The 15,178-nt window shown below is 34.6% G+C and overlaps 2 protein-coding genes and 1 long non-coding RNA gene across 12 annotated transcripts; 1 reads left to right on the plus strand and 2 right to left on the minus strand.

Moving 5' to 3' along the window:
• Positions 1 to 1,295: 1,295 nt before the first annotated feature.
• LOC104096579 (uncharacterized) lies at positions 1,296 to 7,867 on the minus strand. Of its 9 annotated transcripts, none has more exons than XR_686384.4 (3): positions 7,499 to 7,867; positions 5,872 to 5,948; positions 1,296 to 5,726 (listed from the first exon to the last, which is right to left on the minus strand). It is a non-coding gene; the product is annotated as an uncharacterized lncRNA (long non-coding RNA). The 9 variants fall into 9 exon arrangements; XR_686383.4 differs by having other exon boundaries at positions 1,296 to 4,539; positions 5,679 to 5,948; XR_686379.4 differs by having other exon boundaries at positions 1,296 to 4,021; positions 4,454 to 5,948.
• Positions 7,084 to 10,211, plus strand: LOC104096578 (bax inhibitor 1-like). Of its 2 annotated transcripts, none has more exons than XM_009602962.3 (4): positions 7,084 to 7,428; positions 9,000 to 9,126; positions 9,237 to 9,334; positions 9,509 to 10,211. In XM_009602962.3, the coding sequence occupies exons 1-4, from the start codon at positions 7,391 to 7,393 to the stop codon at positions 9,603 to 9,605; spliced, it is 360 nt and encodes a 119-aa protein (XP_009601257.1). In that variant the 5' UTR covers positions 7,084 to 7,390; the 3' UTR covers positions 9,606 to 10,211. The 2 variants fall into 2 exon arrangements, 1 of the variants encoding a protein (XP_009601257.1); XR_686376.3 differs by lacking the exon at positions 7,084 to 7,428 and adding an exon at positions 8,339 to 8,742.
• A 282-nt stretch (positions 10,212 to 10,493) lies between these two features.
• On the minus strand, positions 10,494 to 13,237 carry LOC104096580 (UDP-galactose/UDP-glucose transporter 4-like). The gene is made up of 7 exons (XM_009602964.4): positions 12,946 to 13,237; positions 12,377 to 12,405; positions 12,068 to 12,272; positions 11,390 to 11,632; positions 11,179 to 11,274; positions 10,997 to 11,104; positions 10,494 to 10,891 (listed from the first exon to the last, which is right to left on the minus strand). The coding sequence occupies exons 1-7, from the start codon at positions 13,042 to 13,044 to the stop codon at positions 10,667 to 10,669; spliced, it is 1,005 nt and encodes a 334-aa protein (XP_009601259.1). The 5' UTR covers positions 13,045 to 13,237; the 3' UTR covers positions 10,494 to 10,666.
• Between the last annotated feature and the right edge of the window lie 1,941 nt (positions 13,238 to 15,178).

Below are 15,178 nucleotides of genomic sequence, written 5' to 3' on the forward strand. Positions count from 1 at the left end.
TACACCTTGATTGCCAAGCGACAATAGCTATTGCAAAGAATAACTCTTATAATTGTAAAAGTAGACACATGAAATTGAGACATGATGTCATAAAACAGCTGTTGAGAGATGGAACAATTTCCATTGACTAGTGAAGTCAGAGATAAATTTGGCCGATCCTCTGACTAAACTTGTGGGAAGAAAATTAATTCTTCAAACCTCAAAAGAGATGGGGTTAAGGCCGACATGTTATCAATAGAGATAGTAACCCAACCTATGTGATTGGAGATCCCATGAAATAGGTTCATATGGGTAATAACAAGTCGATATTGGCACTGAAGCACTAAAAGAGTGCTTGACTGCCACTAATTGAGAGGCTGAGTTATAACTCTTAATGAAATTCATAGTCCTTATGGATGGTGTATTTAAAAGCAGCATATACTTGATGAATTCACCTATATGAGAGTGGAGTGGGCCGCTCCTATGAGATTTTGGCCTAGTCTCTAGAGCTCTCATGAATAACTAGGCACGCGCATGGCCTATTAGGCGCAAAACCGCGTTGAACAGCAAAATTACCGGAGGTCAAAATATGATTGATAAAATCTCTGACTTACAATAAAAATTATTGGTTCATAGAAATATTATATTTCACTAGTAATTCTGTGAGTTGAATTTTATTAGTCTAAGTTTGGTTCATAGTCTAGAAGACACCAAACCTATTACATTTTGGACCATGCAAATCCAGCAAGTCAATTCTTCCATTCCTTTATTCTTATCCTATAAATTTTGAAAATATGTGAGAATTGTGGGAGTATTTTCAAAATTTAAATAGCCAAGTATCTTTGGTCTATTCCAACAGCATGTGGCATCCTTTCTCTTGGTTTTGGGTAAGTGGCATAAGCAAGTACCAAGTGGCATAGGAGACATAATACTTGTCTCTTTGCATGGAAAGTTTTTGACAAATAGATGAACACTTGTCATTTTTTTACACAATTCTTACAACTATAAATACCCACTTCCTATGCCATCTGAATACACCAACAAATATTTTGTTCTCTCATGATTGCTAATAATTAGTAATCATCAGTACAAGTCTTCTCTTTTTCAATTACGCGTAGCCTTTTGTGTGTTCCAATTTCTTTTATAACCTGTAATTATTTCCTCATTCCAAACTTGCTGGTATTATTTAATTTTGCTAATTCCTGTATCCTCTAAATAAATAGAGATGGGCTTGTTTAATCCCGAAAAAATATTTCACATTGCTGAAATAGTTTCTTAGGACAGTGCCCATCACGACTCAAGCCAATTCGTGTATCTGCTTACAAATAATATTATTGCAGTATTATTATCGTTATTTTCCGGTGACATTTCCCTACCGTAAGAACTACCACCAGTCTAGTATATCACCAGTCAAACATGTTCACATTAAAATAGCCAAAACCATGGCAATATACCAATGCATTATATAAAGCAAAATATATACTACTGAAGAAGTCGAACAACTTATGCATTACAAAATCGGCACAGCAAATCCAATTTTCCCATTCACTCTTGGAAATAAGTGCATTGTAGAGCTTCAATGTTCAAAACTAGATTCAGAGGTTCTGCAATATGTAAAAAAAAATCCAAAAGTTTTCTTCAAGCAACTCTGTAAATTCTAAATAGGATAAAGTCAAATAATTTTTTTCTCTAAAATACAAAAGCCTACCAAATCAAGACCGGAGATGAAACTTTGTAGTACAGATAAGCGCAGTCAATTCATACGATGTGATTACCTTGATGGAACAAGGCAGACCGGCGAAGTCGAAATCTCAATTTCTCTCACTAATTCTTTTTGTTAAGTTCCTAAGAGTTCTACATTAGTCTTTATAAGAAGGGCTGATTTGTATAAAAAATAAAGTATTCGAATCTTCACGGCATTCACCTGTAGTAAAGAAGTAGCAAAATTAGAGTGGGAAAAAGAGGGAATCATAAGTAATGAAGTAGCATTTAAAGTTTTAAAAAAAGAACAGGAATCCTAAGTAGTCTTATAAAGAAACAGTCCACCCCCTTCACAATATCCTTTCATAAGATGAATGAATTCTACCATATATACTCATCAAGTACAAAGTGTAGTTTAAAGCAAAAACATGATAAACTACTTGAACATCAAGAACATACAACCATAGAACTCCCCGTCGAAACATCTCTGATTGTTTTCATTCCAAAAAGCACATACACCAAAAAATATTTCCAAGTTGTATTCAGTTTCTTTGCGAGTACAATACTCCAAATGCAAAAAAATTATAAGACGTCTAATGTACCGAATCATCATAAGATGTGACATGGGACTCCTGGATCAATTTTCATATCTTATAAAATACTACAAAAATCAACATATGAAAGAAGGGAGAAACTTGTTTGGATTTGGCAGTATCAGCTTAAAGTAGTATTTACCTTGTTTCGACTGCGGGATTGTATTTATTAGGTTCAATTATGGGGTGTTGGCGGCAGAGCTCAAGTTACTCTGTTTAAGTTTCTTAAATATTTGTAGAAAGGTATTGTTTAACTAAGTAAATGGAAGCGCATTGAAGCTGGGAAAAAAATGTGCGGTCATAGTTCATGGATGGGGGTAATTTCTGATTCATTTTCTTACTGGAAAACTGTTGCAATAAATTAATTGAAAGAATATTATTTTCTCAACAATGCCCTTATAGCTCACAGTAGAGTACTGTGCAACCTTTTGCACTTATTATTTTCACCACCAAACATATGAAAAGAAGCTAGCCAAGACAACTTCTTTCAATTTCAATCAAATAAAAAATTGTCCAAATGAAATGAAAACATTGCATGTTTCTTCCTAACAAATAAGAAGAATGAGAAATCCAAAGTGCAAAGTGGAAGCTTAGAAAGAGAGTAGCACAAACTTACAGTAAATGTAAGAGTCTGTACATATTTATTGCCCGACGAAAAAACAAATTACCTTTTTCAATCCTTTTTCAAATATAATGCATATTATATTATTCAGTAGTTCTGTCCAGTAGAAGTAAGTAATCTACTATTGGGGTTGTTGGATGATAGATCTTTACACCATAGAACACCTACGGAAAAAGGAACAGAATTACTCAATACTATCGCCAAACATCTTTGATGCATCAAAGTTCTTCCCTTTTTATTAAGTATTATACTATTTTCTCTTCCTGAGGGTGAATTCCTCATTCAGAATTCAAAGCCAAAAGTAGGAGTAACCAAAACAAATGCATAAGATTTATAAGACAAAGAGAAAGGAGTCGTTCAAGATGGAGACTTACTTCCTCTCTTGCTCAACTTACTTCCTCTCTTGCTCAACTTCATATGCATGTGCAGACGGTTCACAAAAGAACCAAAGCCACAAAAATTTCTATAATGCTGGCCAAATTTGTGGAAAATTGGAAAAAATCAAAGGCAGCAGAAATTTTAGACTGCACAGTAAGCTTCTCCGAGAGAGGAGCAGAAGAAATTGAAGAGCTAAGATGAACACCAGAGGAAAAAGGCAATGAAATTTGAGACCCACAAACAGAAAATTACAGAAATGATAATGAGAAAGAGGAGAAAAGAGAGAAGAATGACAGAGTGAGAAATAAGAATGACAAGAAATAAGAATGACAGAGTGAGAAATAAGAATGAGAGAAACGAAGAGAAAATGGGTATCATCGCAAGTTCCAATAGCGTTCCAAGCCAGATGTCTCACTTGTTAACATGTGTCAGCATGAAAGAGCCATGTTACAGTAGTGTTTGGCCCAAGTTATCGTACAATTTAGGGTGTTTTTTGTACAACTTTTTGAAGTTGTGTTCGTACACCTTATTCACTTATATATAGTAGAAATACTACCTCTCTGATATTTGCTGATAGATATGATCATCAAGATCGAAACATTTTTGTCTCTCTAAAATCTAAAGGTATTTCTGTACCATAAGTCTTGGATCCTCACCTTAGGCTGTTTCATTAAATTATGAAAGAAGGGCTTTAGCCTTAACAGTAAGGTCTCTTTCTTGAAGTTACAATCTTTTCATAGATATTTTCCTGTCAAACGACACAAATATAGTAAAAACATTCATGAATCTTGAATATCTAAGTTAAGCATGAAACCATGGAAACACATTTAACTACTTCCCAAACAATGAATATGCAACTGGTCAGCATATATTATCAAAGGATAAGTCGAGTTCATAGTAATTCCTATTACATCTCCTACATTTTTTCTTTCCTTAGTAGGACTACAATTAACTTGTATTTCGATACTATGGACAGACGTAAGGAACTCAAGAATTTAGGGAGGACAACACAAATTATAGCATAAATAACAACAACAATGATCTTGAAGAAATAGAAACAAACGTAATATTATATTACGTAGAAAGCAGGGGAAAAGAAAGAAGCATGTGATGAAAACATATTTTGTCAAAAAATAATATTAAAAAGGAAACATAAAAAACTTCGTAAAATGAAACTCACCATGCCTCTGTAGAACACAGTTAAACCTTGTGTAGGTAGTGAAAGAATTAAATAATATCAATTATTGAAGGGAAGAGTAAGCTGGCCTGAAAACAAATAGCAGCTCTCAGTTATCCAGGTCTAGAAAACAATACATAGTTCTAATATTTTACCAATATTAACCAATTCACAAAATAAAACCATCTTCAACTCCAAATATTTTACCAATATTAACCAATTCACAAAATAAAACCATCTTCAACTCCACTAATTCACAAGTGTCAGAAATATCTCATCTGCATAAAGATTCAAATTCTCTAAATTCTAAATAACAGTGACAGATGGTTTTAACAAATTTTGGAACTTAGTTGGCATTAGACCGAGCGATTTTATTACGTTTCCATATCAAAAATAGCTAAACGCCCAAGATTGTCAAGAAAATAGTTTTCTAAAAATCAATATAAAAATTTTCAGAAGTACTTATAACTTTGAAAGCAACAAAATTAAAACGCATATGCCTTGAGCATAATGCAAGAGGAGATCAACCAGTTCCAAGTAGCCAGCAGATTAGTTTAAATATTTTTGAAAATTATTGTATTTAAAGGAAACCTACGAATGAAGGTCTATTTCCCGTTCAGTTTGAAAACTAAGGTAGCTAAATATCTTCTTGAAAGCAACTCAAGGAATTAAGTATTGTCATTTCAAGATCTTTCTAATCCTCTCAAAGGAGATATCGGGCGCAATGCTCAGGATGTATTCCTAAGTCTCAATCTCCTTAATAAGCTTTCATCTCACTACTCAATTACCAGGATAGCAAAGATTCTGAAACAGTTTCAGATGCAATGCTTTTGATTATAGTATCTTCAAATTATATTTCTCCATAAATCTTTAAGACTTAAGATATCTTCAGATTTTGAACATCAAAAGATTCAAATTGATTAGTCCCATGTATGCTTATGAGTCATGATAACTACAAAATGCTTATGAGTCATGATAACTACAAAATGCCTAGTTAATTGTAGGCAAACGGACAACAATATCTCGCACAATTTTTTTTTCAACTGAGCAGATGCCTATAGCAAAATTTCAGCAGTAAGTAATAGCACGATAAAGCGAGAAATTAAATCAGTTTGGTTTCTATATTTAAGTACCCTCGACCTTGACAGGGTCACAAGTCACAACACTAAAAAAAGATTCTACCAAGGTTATGTACTAAGAAGAATAGATATCATAAGAAACTTTTAACTGAAAAAATTGCTGCAGATCGCTTCCACCAATAAGTGCTTATGTTTCCCTGCAAGAAAGATTTAGTTGCATATAACTTCCTAATTGTTAGCAGCATCAACAGTAAAACAAAGGTTATGACAGAGATGGACCATTAAGCTATAAGGATATAGAAAGATAAAGGAGAACCTGCGCCTCTTATGAGTAAAATGTACCTTTTCAAGGAAACATAAATATTCCTTGAGTACGGTAAAAGTTTTCTCAGTCCCTCCAAAGGCTCGTTGGCTTTATCCTATCCATATAGAAAATGACATAATGTCACTACCTTACGAAGTTTCATAATAATCCCTACGAAAAGAAGACATTGAGAGTGAACACAAGCAAACAAAAAGACTCAGTTTATAGCAGCCAACGACAACTCAATTCACAACTGAAAAGCACTTTCTGGATTGTTGGCTCAATTTACAGTGGAGAAACAGCCTTCAAATTGCTGAATGATAAATGAGTTTTTAGTAGAACACCCGATACGAGAGAAAAGGAAAAACAATTCAGTTATTTGAGGCATATTATCAAACACCTCGGTGCATCAGTGTATTAATTGGATAAACTTACTGGCATGCAAATAAAATATCCAACAAAATCTATAGATTCAAAGAAAATTTAGGCGGAGATTACATATAATCAAATCTTTTAAAATCGAGTGATTTTCTCAAATTCTTCTTTCAAATCTCAACCAGTGTTTAAAAGGCGTTTTAGGGACGAGCCCTGGGGCGAGGCGCACGCCCAGCAATTCGGGGCATAAGTGTGAGGCGAAAGTGTCAAGAGGCGATGATTTGGGACGAAAGTCTCAAGAGACATACTCCCAGCAATTCGGGGCGTACGCCCGGGCGTTTGAGGCGCATTTTTTTAGTGAGGCGTAAGCCCCAAAGACTTGTTCAAATTAAAACAAAAATTATTGAAGTCCTTCATATAATACTAATAAAGTTAACTTGGTAATTACTCAAAAGTTTTAAAAAGCAACTGAATTATATTAAATTTAAAAGTTAAGATCTTTTTTATTGATTGAAGCCCTAATTTATGGTTTTTCCCAATTCTTTATCTTATCCGCTAGTCTACTAATATCTCCCAAAGGCAATGAATATTCAATTTTTTTACAACTACAAAGAGAACTTCATTCTCCTTCATAGCAGCAAGTTCAAAGTTTAGGTAAGTCATCCTTTTTGTTCCTCCATGTAGAAAACTTTATTCTTTTCGACTCAAGTTACTTGTGCTTCTAAGTAGCGTATAATAGATTGTTTTGACTAATTTTTTGTAGGGATTGAACACTATATATATATATTTTTTTTATTTTTATGCAATTTTACCTGTTTATAAATATTTATTATAATTATATTATTTTATAAAATATTAAAAATCAAATACCTATGTGCTTACGCCCGTGTTTCGGGGCTTACGAGAGCGAGGCATATGTAAAAGTGATCTCAACAAACCAAAAGTACTTTCTCTTTTCTGCCTCTTAGTAGTCAGGAAATAAAAAATCACAAGGAAATCCAAAAGGAAAAGCAGTTAACAATCAATAAATAACAAAATTAAAAAGAAGAAATTACAGAAATTAAAAGCAGAAAAAGCATATAGATTAAAGACAAAGTGAGAAAACATGGCAGTACATAAAGGAACAATTAACTCACCAGAAGAAAGAAGCCGGAGCGGAAGAAAGGAGAGAGATAATAAGAAATGAACGGCATCAAAGACCGGGAGTATACAATTATCAGGTATCTATTTTCATAGATGCATATGCAAATCAGATAGAATTATTGACATGAAAAGCAAAAATAGACAAACCTTCAAAGAGAATCCAGAAGCGATGGGCAAAAATCAGTGCAATAAAGAAAAGAGTAGGCGAAAACTTATCAGAACTAACAAATGAAACAAGGCTCTAGGCTAGAACTTTAGAAACCAAAAAGGGAGAAATGTGGGGAATTGATACCCAAAACCGAATGACAAATGGAGTGGGAGAATGAGAAAAATTGTCGAACTCGCTGGAATATATGAATTTTGAGAAATTTTACTTTGTGTCTAACACTGCCACGTCATAGTTGTATGAGGCCCCTTAATATATGACATTTGGACTAGTGAGGCCACTGTCACCACCATTTTGATTCGTTATCTCTTTTCTTCGCCGCCCTTTAGCTCATGTGCTGGTTTGTGGAGCTTTATGTAAATCTTACTCCTGTTTTACCTCTTTATTTCTTCTCTTTTTCAAATCCATTTAAAAAATTTTATTCCACTATTTGTAAATGTTCGGCTTCTAGGTCTGTAGATTACTCTTTTAGGGTTTTTGCAATCGCCGGAGAAATCGTCGGAAAAATTGAAGATGAAGCAACAATACGACGAACTAATCGTTGAATAAGGGGTGTGAAATCTGTTTGGAGTTATAATCAATCTTTTTCCTGTTATTCATAGACGATATCCCAGCTTCTAGCTTTTTATTCTTTTTGAAAACAATTAAACGATATCAATTTTGTGGACAGAATTTTCAAATCTTATACTCTATTAAACAGGGGGGGAAATCTGATATAAAACCATCACTGTTGTACCCTGCAACTGCTAGTTTGGAGGCGAAAGTTTAAGTTTTCTGCTTTCTGAGCGAGTAAGAGAGAGGGAGGGAGGAGAGGATGTAGAGAGGGTGTTTCAAAAAGGTGGTGACGGTGGGCCCCAGTAGTCCAACTGTCATATATTGAGGGGCCTCATACAACAATGACGTGGCATATTAGAAACAAAATAAAATTTCTCCGGGGCAACTTCAGAACACGCGTAATGCGTTTTAATCCCAAATAAGTTACAATTACTGAAATGCCCTTACCCAAGACTTTCTCTTATTATTATATACGTTTAAAATGGCAGTTACAACAAATTAAACGTTCCCTCCTCATTTCTACACAGCTACTTCCTCATTTTTTTTCTCTGAAAAAATGATCACATTCACTGATTGCAAGAATGCTTTTAACAATTACTTTTTGAGACAATGAGATTTTGAACATAATCCTGCTCAATATCCCAATCAAGCTTACAATTGCTTGAGAAAGGTACATAATCTTTGATTCTTTTGATATTAGTTGTTGAATTGCTTCTTGTACGTAAGCCGTTGAAGTCTTTGATTCGCTCTCGGTCATCTATGAATGAACAGATTGAATTTGACTGATGAGATATAGTGTTAATTTAACTTGCACAGTATTATGTAAATGGAAGAAAATAAATATCAAAGTGTTAGAATTCGAATAGTTTAATGAAACTTACATACTTATTAGAATCCTGATCAGCTTAATTTTGATGATAATAATAGGTCTATCTCATTGAGCGCTACTGTTGGATCCTTGTTGCATTTGATCTGGGAAGTAGGGGGCTTGTTCACAATCCTTACTTGTGCTGCAAGTATACTCTGTTTTTTACTCACACCGCCGCAGGGCGTGGTATGTACGACGGCCATGACTAGATTTACATATAAATAATTACTCCTATTATTTTGAAGTTTCTCCTTAGCCTTTAATTAATATCAAGAGTCTTCTACCTATGAATGCAGAAGAAGAGGATGTTATTCTTGATGACAAGTGCCTGTTCCTTTGGGGCTTCTGTTAACGTTGGCCTTTTCACCACTTATCTCTTAGGAGTTGATCAAGGGTGAGTCTCATATGATCATACGACTGTGAACTTGGTCATATGTTTTGATTAGATTAGATGTTCTTTAATTTAATCCCTAAGTGAAGAATATTTCAACTCATCATCGATCCGAGGGAGCAATATAATAGTATACAGTTAGTAGTATCTAACTTCAATAAGCATTTTGTTCTGCAGCTCTGTTTGTAACTATTTGGCAAGTTTAACAATGATCTTCGGTTGTTTCTCGTTGGTATCCCCTGTTAACATCGCGAAGGAACACCCTCTACTTTGATAGCCTCCTCGCTTCCCAACTAGTAACGCAAACCTGGCAGTTTACCCTTGCTCACTTCACTGTGGGTCTGCCTCCACAGGTACGTAAGCCGTTGAAGTCTTTGATTCGCCCTCGATCGGTCGGTCATCTATGAATGAACAGTTTGAATTTGATTGACTCAGCTTGAACTGCTGATCATATCACAGCAGTACGTTCGGCTTGTTTTGCTACTTTTTGGCTTTTAGCCAAGAGATACTGTATTATGCTCGTCTTGGAGATGTTGACATTGTTAATCGTGCATTCACCTTCTGACTCCATCTACCGGGTATGGCGGCCTATGTATACTTACTAATTCTACAGGGACTCATGGGGATCAACATGGGGCTCGAAAGGTACAACCTGGGTATGGACAGGCAGGATGAAGATGACGATGAGGGTCGATGATGCATGATTAAAGCTTTGAGCTCTACCATTTCGCTTATCAACTACATCTTTCTTTGTCATGACAATAAATAGCCAGTAGATCGAAAATATGGAAACTGTGAATGATGTGCAAATATTTTGAATGTGCAACTCGTAGACATTTGGTCTTAGTTAACCAAATAGTAATAAATCTTGTTATTTCAACTTTCCTTGGATAAATAAAAATGAAGTTAGAAAAAGCACGGTACTAACTTAGTTTCCATCGACTAGTTTTGTCACTAATTACCATTTGTAGGCCAAGTTATTGCTTCACAAGTAGTACATTGTAGTTTGTCATTTATACCTTGAACTTCTTACTTTAAGACTGTATTTCATACTATAAGAGGTTCACTGGAAACGATTTATTGGTTACTGTGACCCAGGAAATCCCCAGCCGAAACAACTGAACATTTCTGCACTCAGATTTATCATCTAAAGAGGACTAAATTTCCCTCTAGCTCTGGAGGCAAAGAAGAAACAAATTACTTCTAATCAATGTACCAACCTCCTTACATGAATTGCAAGAAATTATAAAAGAGCCTAACATCTTGTTACCATATTACAACTATAAGCAAATAAAAAAAAAATAGTAATAGACTAAAAGCTAGAGCATAAAAGTGCTAGGAGTATTTTGTTTTAGACCAAAGGTCTCTCTTCTCTTCCTCCTCTTCACATACAGTCCCTATTTGAAATATGTTATCTTCAGTCTCAGATGGTTTTTCAGTTTGACAAAGAGGTGAAGTTTTCTGAGGCCTAGGCGGTAGGGGTTTGTTGTCCTGCAATATCTTCATTATAATACCCATACACATCAACAGCAATCCACACCAATGTTGTTTGGTCAAAGGCTTCATGGATATCATGTAAGAAAGCAATAATTTTACAATGTCAGATTGACGACAATTTCAGTAAAAGAGAACTCGAAATAGGATCGGAGCTAAGGAGAAACAAACCATTGCAGTGGTAGCAGCACCAAGAAATGCTATGACAGAAAGGACAGACAGTTGCCCCGTGAAAGTATAGCAAGCTTCAAGCACTAAGACTCCGTAAACGTAGGGATGCTGCAGGGGAAAAAAAAACAAGGTAAGCAGGAAACAAGCTTGAAGCAAAATGCGTGTGTTCTTGTGATGATTACTTGAGCACATGAAATCCATGTTGGCTTTAGCTCTCGCATTGCAATAATATCCAGGATCAACAACTGAAAGCCGATTGAGCAAAAGAGCATCTTCATCTGTTAAAGTTAAAGGTCAAACAATTCAAAGGGTATGAAGTAGTCACAAGTTTGTCATGGACAACTGTTCTCATGATTAAGCATCAAACTGAATGCAAAAGCATGTGAAATAAACCTGTGTCATGTCAGGATCCGACTTGAAGAATACCGCTGGCGCATTCACCAGAAAGGAATCCATGATAAAAGCACCAGCTATCTTTAGCACACTAATTACACTGAAATTTGGCGAGGCTTGTGCATCAGCCAAGGTGAAAAGGATCGGGCCTACTACTAAGAGTACTGCAGATTTATATTCATAGGGTGGATATTTTCGTCGCATTCCTGGTATGAGAGCCCATCCTATCATGAGGTGCAAAACCTGAAATATTTGTAAATTGGAACATGAAACTTGTAGGCAACAGACGAATAATTCTGTTTCACTAACCAATGAGAGACAAAATTCTATCCACATTAAAATTACTTTTAAATCATATGCTATCACGATCAATCAAGAATAATACTACATTAATGATATTGACATTAAGCGAAAAATACAGTTGTCAATGTGTCTTCCAAGGCACTTAGTAAACTGAAGTTTAATAGTTAATTTGTTTTGTTATGCTTCTTTTTGAAAGTTAAACTGAAGAAACATCTTAAAAGTCCTTTGAAATCTGTCATAACATTCACCAAAGACCGGGGTTGCTGGTTCGTATGATTTTTCCTACTACTTTCATCTAGGCCTGGCTTGCTTCATCGACTTTAATATGTTAGAGACGAGCATCATCTCTCTGTAGGAAATGGCTTAGCTATTAACCTTGGTGGATCTGAACATGATTTGTGCTGGACAGCTGAGGAAAGCCAAAGAGCCTTTGGTTGATCCACGTGAGCTCATGAGAACTGCAGATAACTTAACAGAAGTGTTCCATGGGTTCACCATTTGCTTTGGATTAAAACCATTAAGGAAGTATATCAGAGCCAGGAAAACCAATCCTTGAGCAACGGTAAAGTACCATCCGTAGCTGCAACAATTAAAATACCCACCACATACCCAGATTAATCTCTAAATGCAGACCAAGCCAAAAATATTTAATAATGATCCTTAAAAGGGGCATGTCAAACTTACCTGAATTGAAGCCTGTTATAGATATATTCCTGTAATTGAATATATAAATTAAGCTTAAATCAGCTCGACTGCACTAGTAAAGTCCAAGATGATGTCAATTGATTCCAGGAATAAACATGAAGTCAGAAAAGATGTAGTAATAAACAGATAGCTGCACTTGCGTAACAAGGAAAAAAAACAAGGGCTCTTCAATCGGAAATACAGTGAAAAGTTGGCAAACATCAATTTCTTTATCTAACAAAGATATAACTTCTAGATAGTGAACACCCCCAAAAAACCAACATTTTAGAACATTAGACAATAAGAATAATTATGGAAGTAAGAAGTTATTATCAGTGATTATGATATGCACATTATATATACATAGTAACTTGGTGCATTCAAGTCTAAATTTTCAGAGACATATAATAATACTGAGAATCGTCCTCATCAATTTTAAACTGAAAAGATACAAGAACTTTTAACATGAAATCAAAAAATTAAGCCCAAATCATAACATTTAGCATGCAAAGGAAAAGAAATCAAAACCAAAACTTCAACTTCAACTTGGAAAGAATCATAAAACTTGCCTCATTAGCAAGATACGCAAAGATAATCCCAGAAGAGCACAAGAGGAACTGTTGCCATCTGGAAAGAGAAATACCAAAGAGAAACAGAGCTTGTTTCATCTTTTTTCTCCTCCTTCACTTTTTCTGTTCAAGGACCTCAAAAAAAGTGTTCTTGGACTTGGTTTTAAATCAAAAAACAGACAAGAATTTAAGAATTTAAAGGTAAGAACAAGGGAGCGACTAGGAGTCTAAAAGACTGAGGAGTCTACTCGGTTTTGAGGTGACACACGGTAAAAGAATAGGGAAGAAGAAAGAGTTAATTAATTGTTTTTCAGTTTTATCTCGTTATCCAAAATTGATTAGACATTTTTTAATACTAGTGTCAAATACATTACACTCTATATCAACATCATTATTAAACATACAACGACCGATCACTATATACATATAACAACATTTCTCTAAAAGTCAAAAAATTTCGGAACGAAATCTCATATTCTATTATAATATAATTTGCTATAACATTCAAACATATTCAGAACAAACGAAACTGTTATAAAGAGATTTGACTGTAATAAATATTTTAACACACATGCTAAAACATTACACTTAAAATGCAATAGAGGGAGTACTATTTTTTTTTTAAAGTTTATTTATTTATATCACATAAGTAATCTATCTATATCTATATCTATATCTATCTATCTATTTATCTATATTATTATAAAAGCACGAATACAATGTCGATTTACAAAAATAACCTTATAATATTAAGCATAATAACTCATAATAAAAGGACATAACCGAAATTCTAGATATTAGCCTTATAATCCTATTAGTTTTAGAACATAATACTACACGTACCTTGAGAAATCCTATTAGTATAATTACTTTCCGTCTATCTGATTCATATAAAATTGAACAAGTAAATATCTTTAATCATGTAATCCTATTACTTTTAGGATATACTTCTTAAAAATTCATGTTACTAATTTAATTTGAGAATGTATTATATTGTCTAAATCTATTTAGAAAAATGAGAGCCTATATTATTATAAAATCATAAATACAATATTAATATACCAAAATAGCCCTAAAATATTAAACGGAAGAACTCATAGGGAAAGGACATAACTGTAATAACTTATTTTTTTGGACTACAATACCTTCTATGCTAATTTTTAATATTTAATATTTTAAAATTAATAAAATTTGTCTATTAAATTCTTATTAAAAATATGTAGGAAAGTTTAATAAAATCAATGTCACGACCCAAAACATAGCATGTCGTGATGGCGCCTAACATGGTATTAGGCAAGCCGACAACTCAATAAACTCCAACACTTTTAGATAAAATATGAACTAAAATAGGATTGAATAATTAAAGCTTTCATAAACTAGATAAATGGTCAAAACTCAACTCAAAAATTTCCAAAACCAGGGTGTCACTGAGTACATGAGCGACTATACAACACAAGTCTGAAAATACTGTCTATGAAAAGCTAAAACTAAATAGATAAAGCTGAAAGATAGGGAGGGAGAGTCAAGGTCTACGGACGCCGGGCAGCTACCTCAAAATCTCCGAATGACTAAGCTGCTCAGATAATCAGCACCTACCGTATCTGGAAACACCTGGATCTGCACACGAAGTGCAGGATGTAGTGTGAATACAACCAACTCGGTAAGTAATAAGACTAACTATTGGACTGAAAGTAGTGACGAGCTTCACAGGTGCAGGTCAATTACAGAAATACAGTACATGAAGGTAGGTATGCCCTCAAGTTTGACAGTTAAAGCCAAAAGAGTTAAATTATGTCAAGTTCAATTGAAACAGGATATAGTTTATCTCAATAACTACATGACAGTTATATATGCCAGCTGAAGTACAACAATAATGAAATCAAGTGCATACTCTTAGAGTAACATTCACTCAGTCCTCCCATTCACTCCAACCTCACAGTCACTCATTCCTCACAGTCACTCAATCCTCCAAGTCACTCAGCACTCGCGCTCAGTAGGCACCTGCGCTCACTGTAGATGTGCAGACTCCGGAGGAGCATTTCTAGCCTAAGCGCTATAATAAGCCAATCATGGCATGCATCGAAATAACATGTTGCGACGTGCAGCCCGATCCAATAAATATCCTCACAATCAGGCCCTCGGCCTCACTCACTCATCAATCTCTCCAATCTCTCGGGCTCTCAAGAATCATAATAATCAGCCCAAACAATGAAGATATAATGTATCAATAAAG

The sequence above is a fragment of the Nicotiana tomentosiformis genome, chromosome 1 (assembly GCF_000390325.3).
Source record: "Nicotiana tomentosiformis chromosome 1, ASM39032v3, whole genome shotgun sequence".
Taxonomy (NCBI): domain Eukaryota; kingdom Viridiplantae; phylum Streptophyta; class Magnoliopsida; order Solanales; family Solanaceae; genus Nicotiana; species Nicotiana tomentosiformis.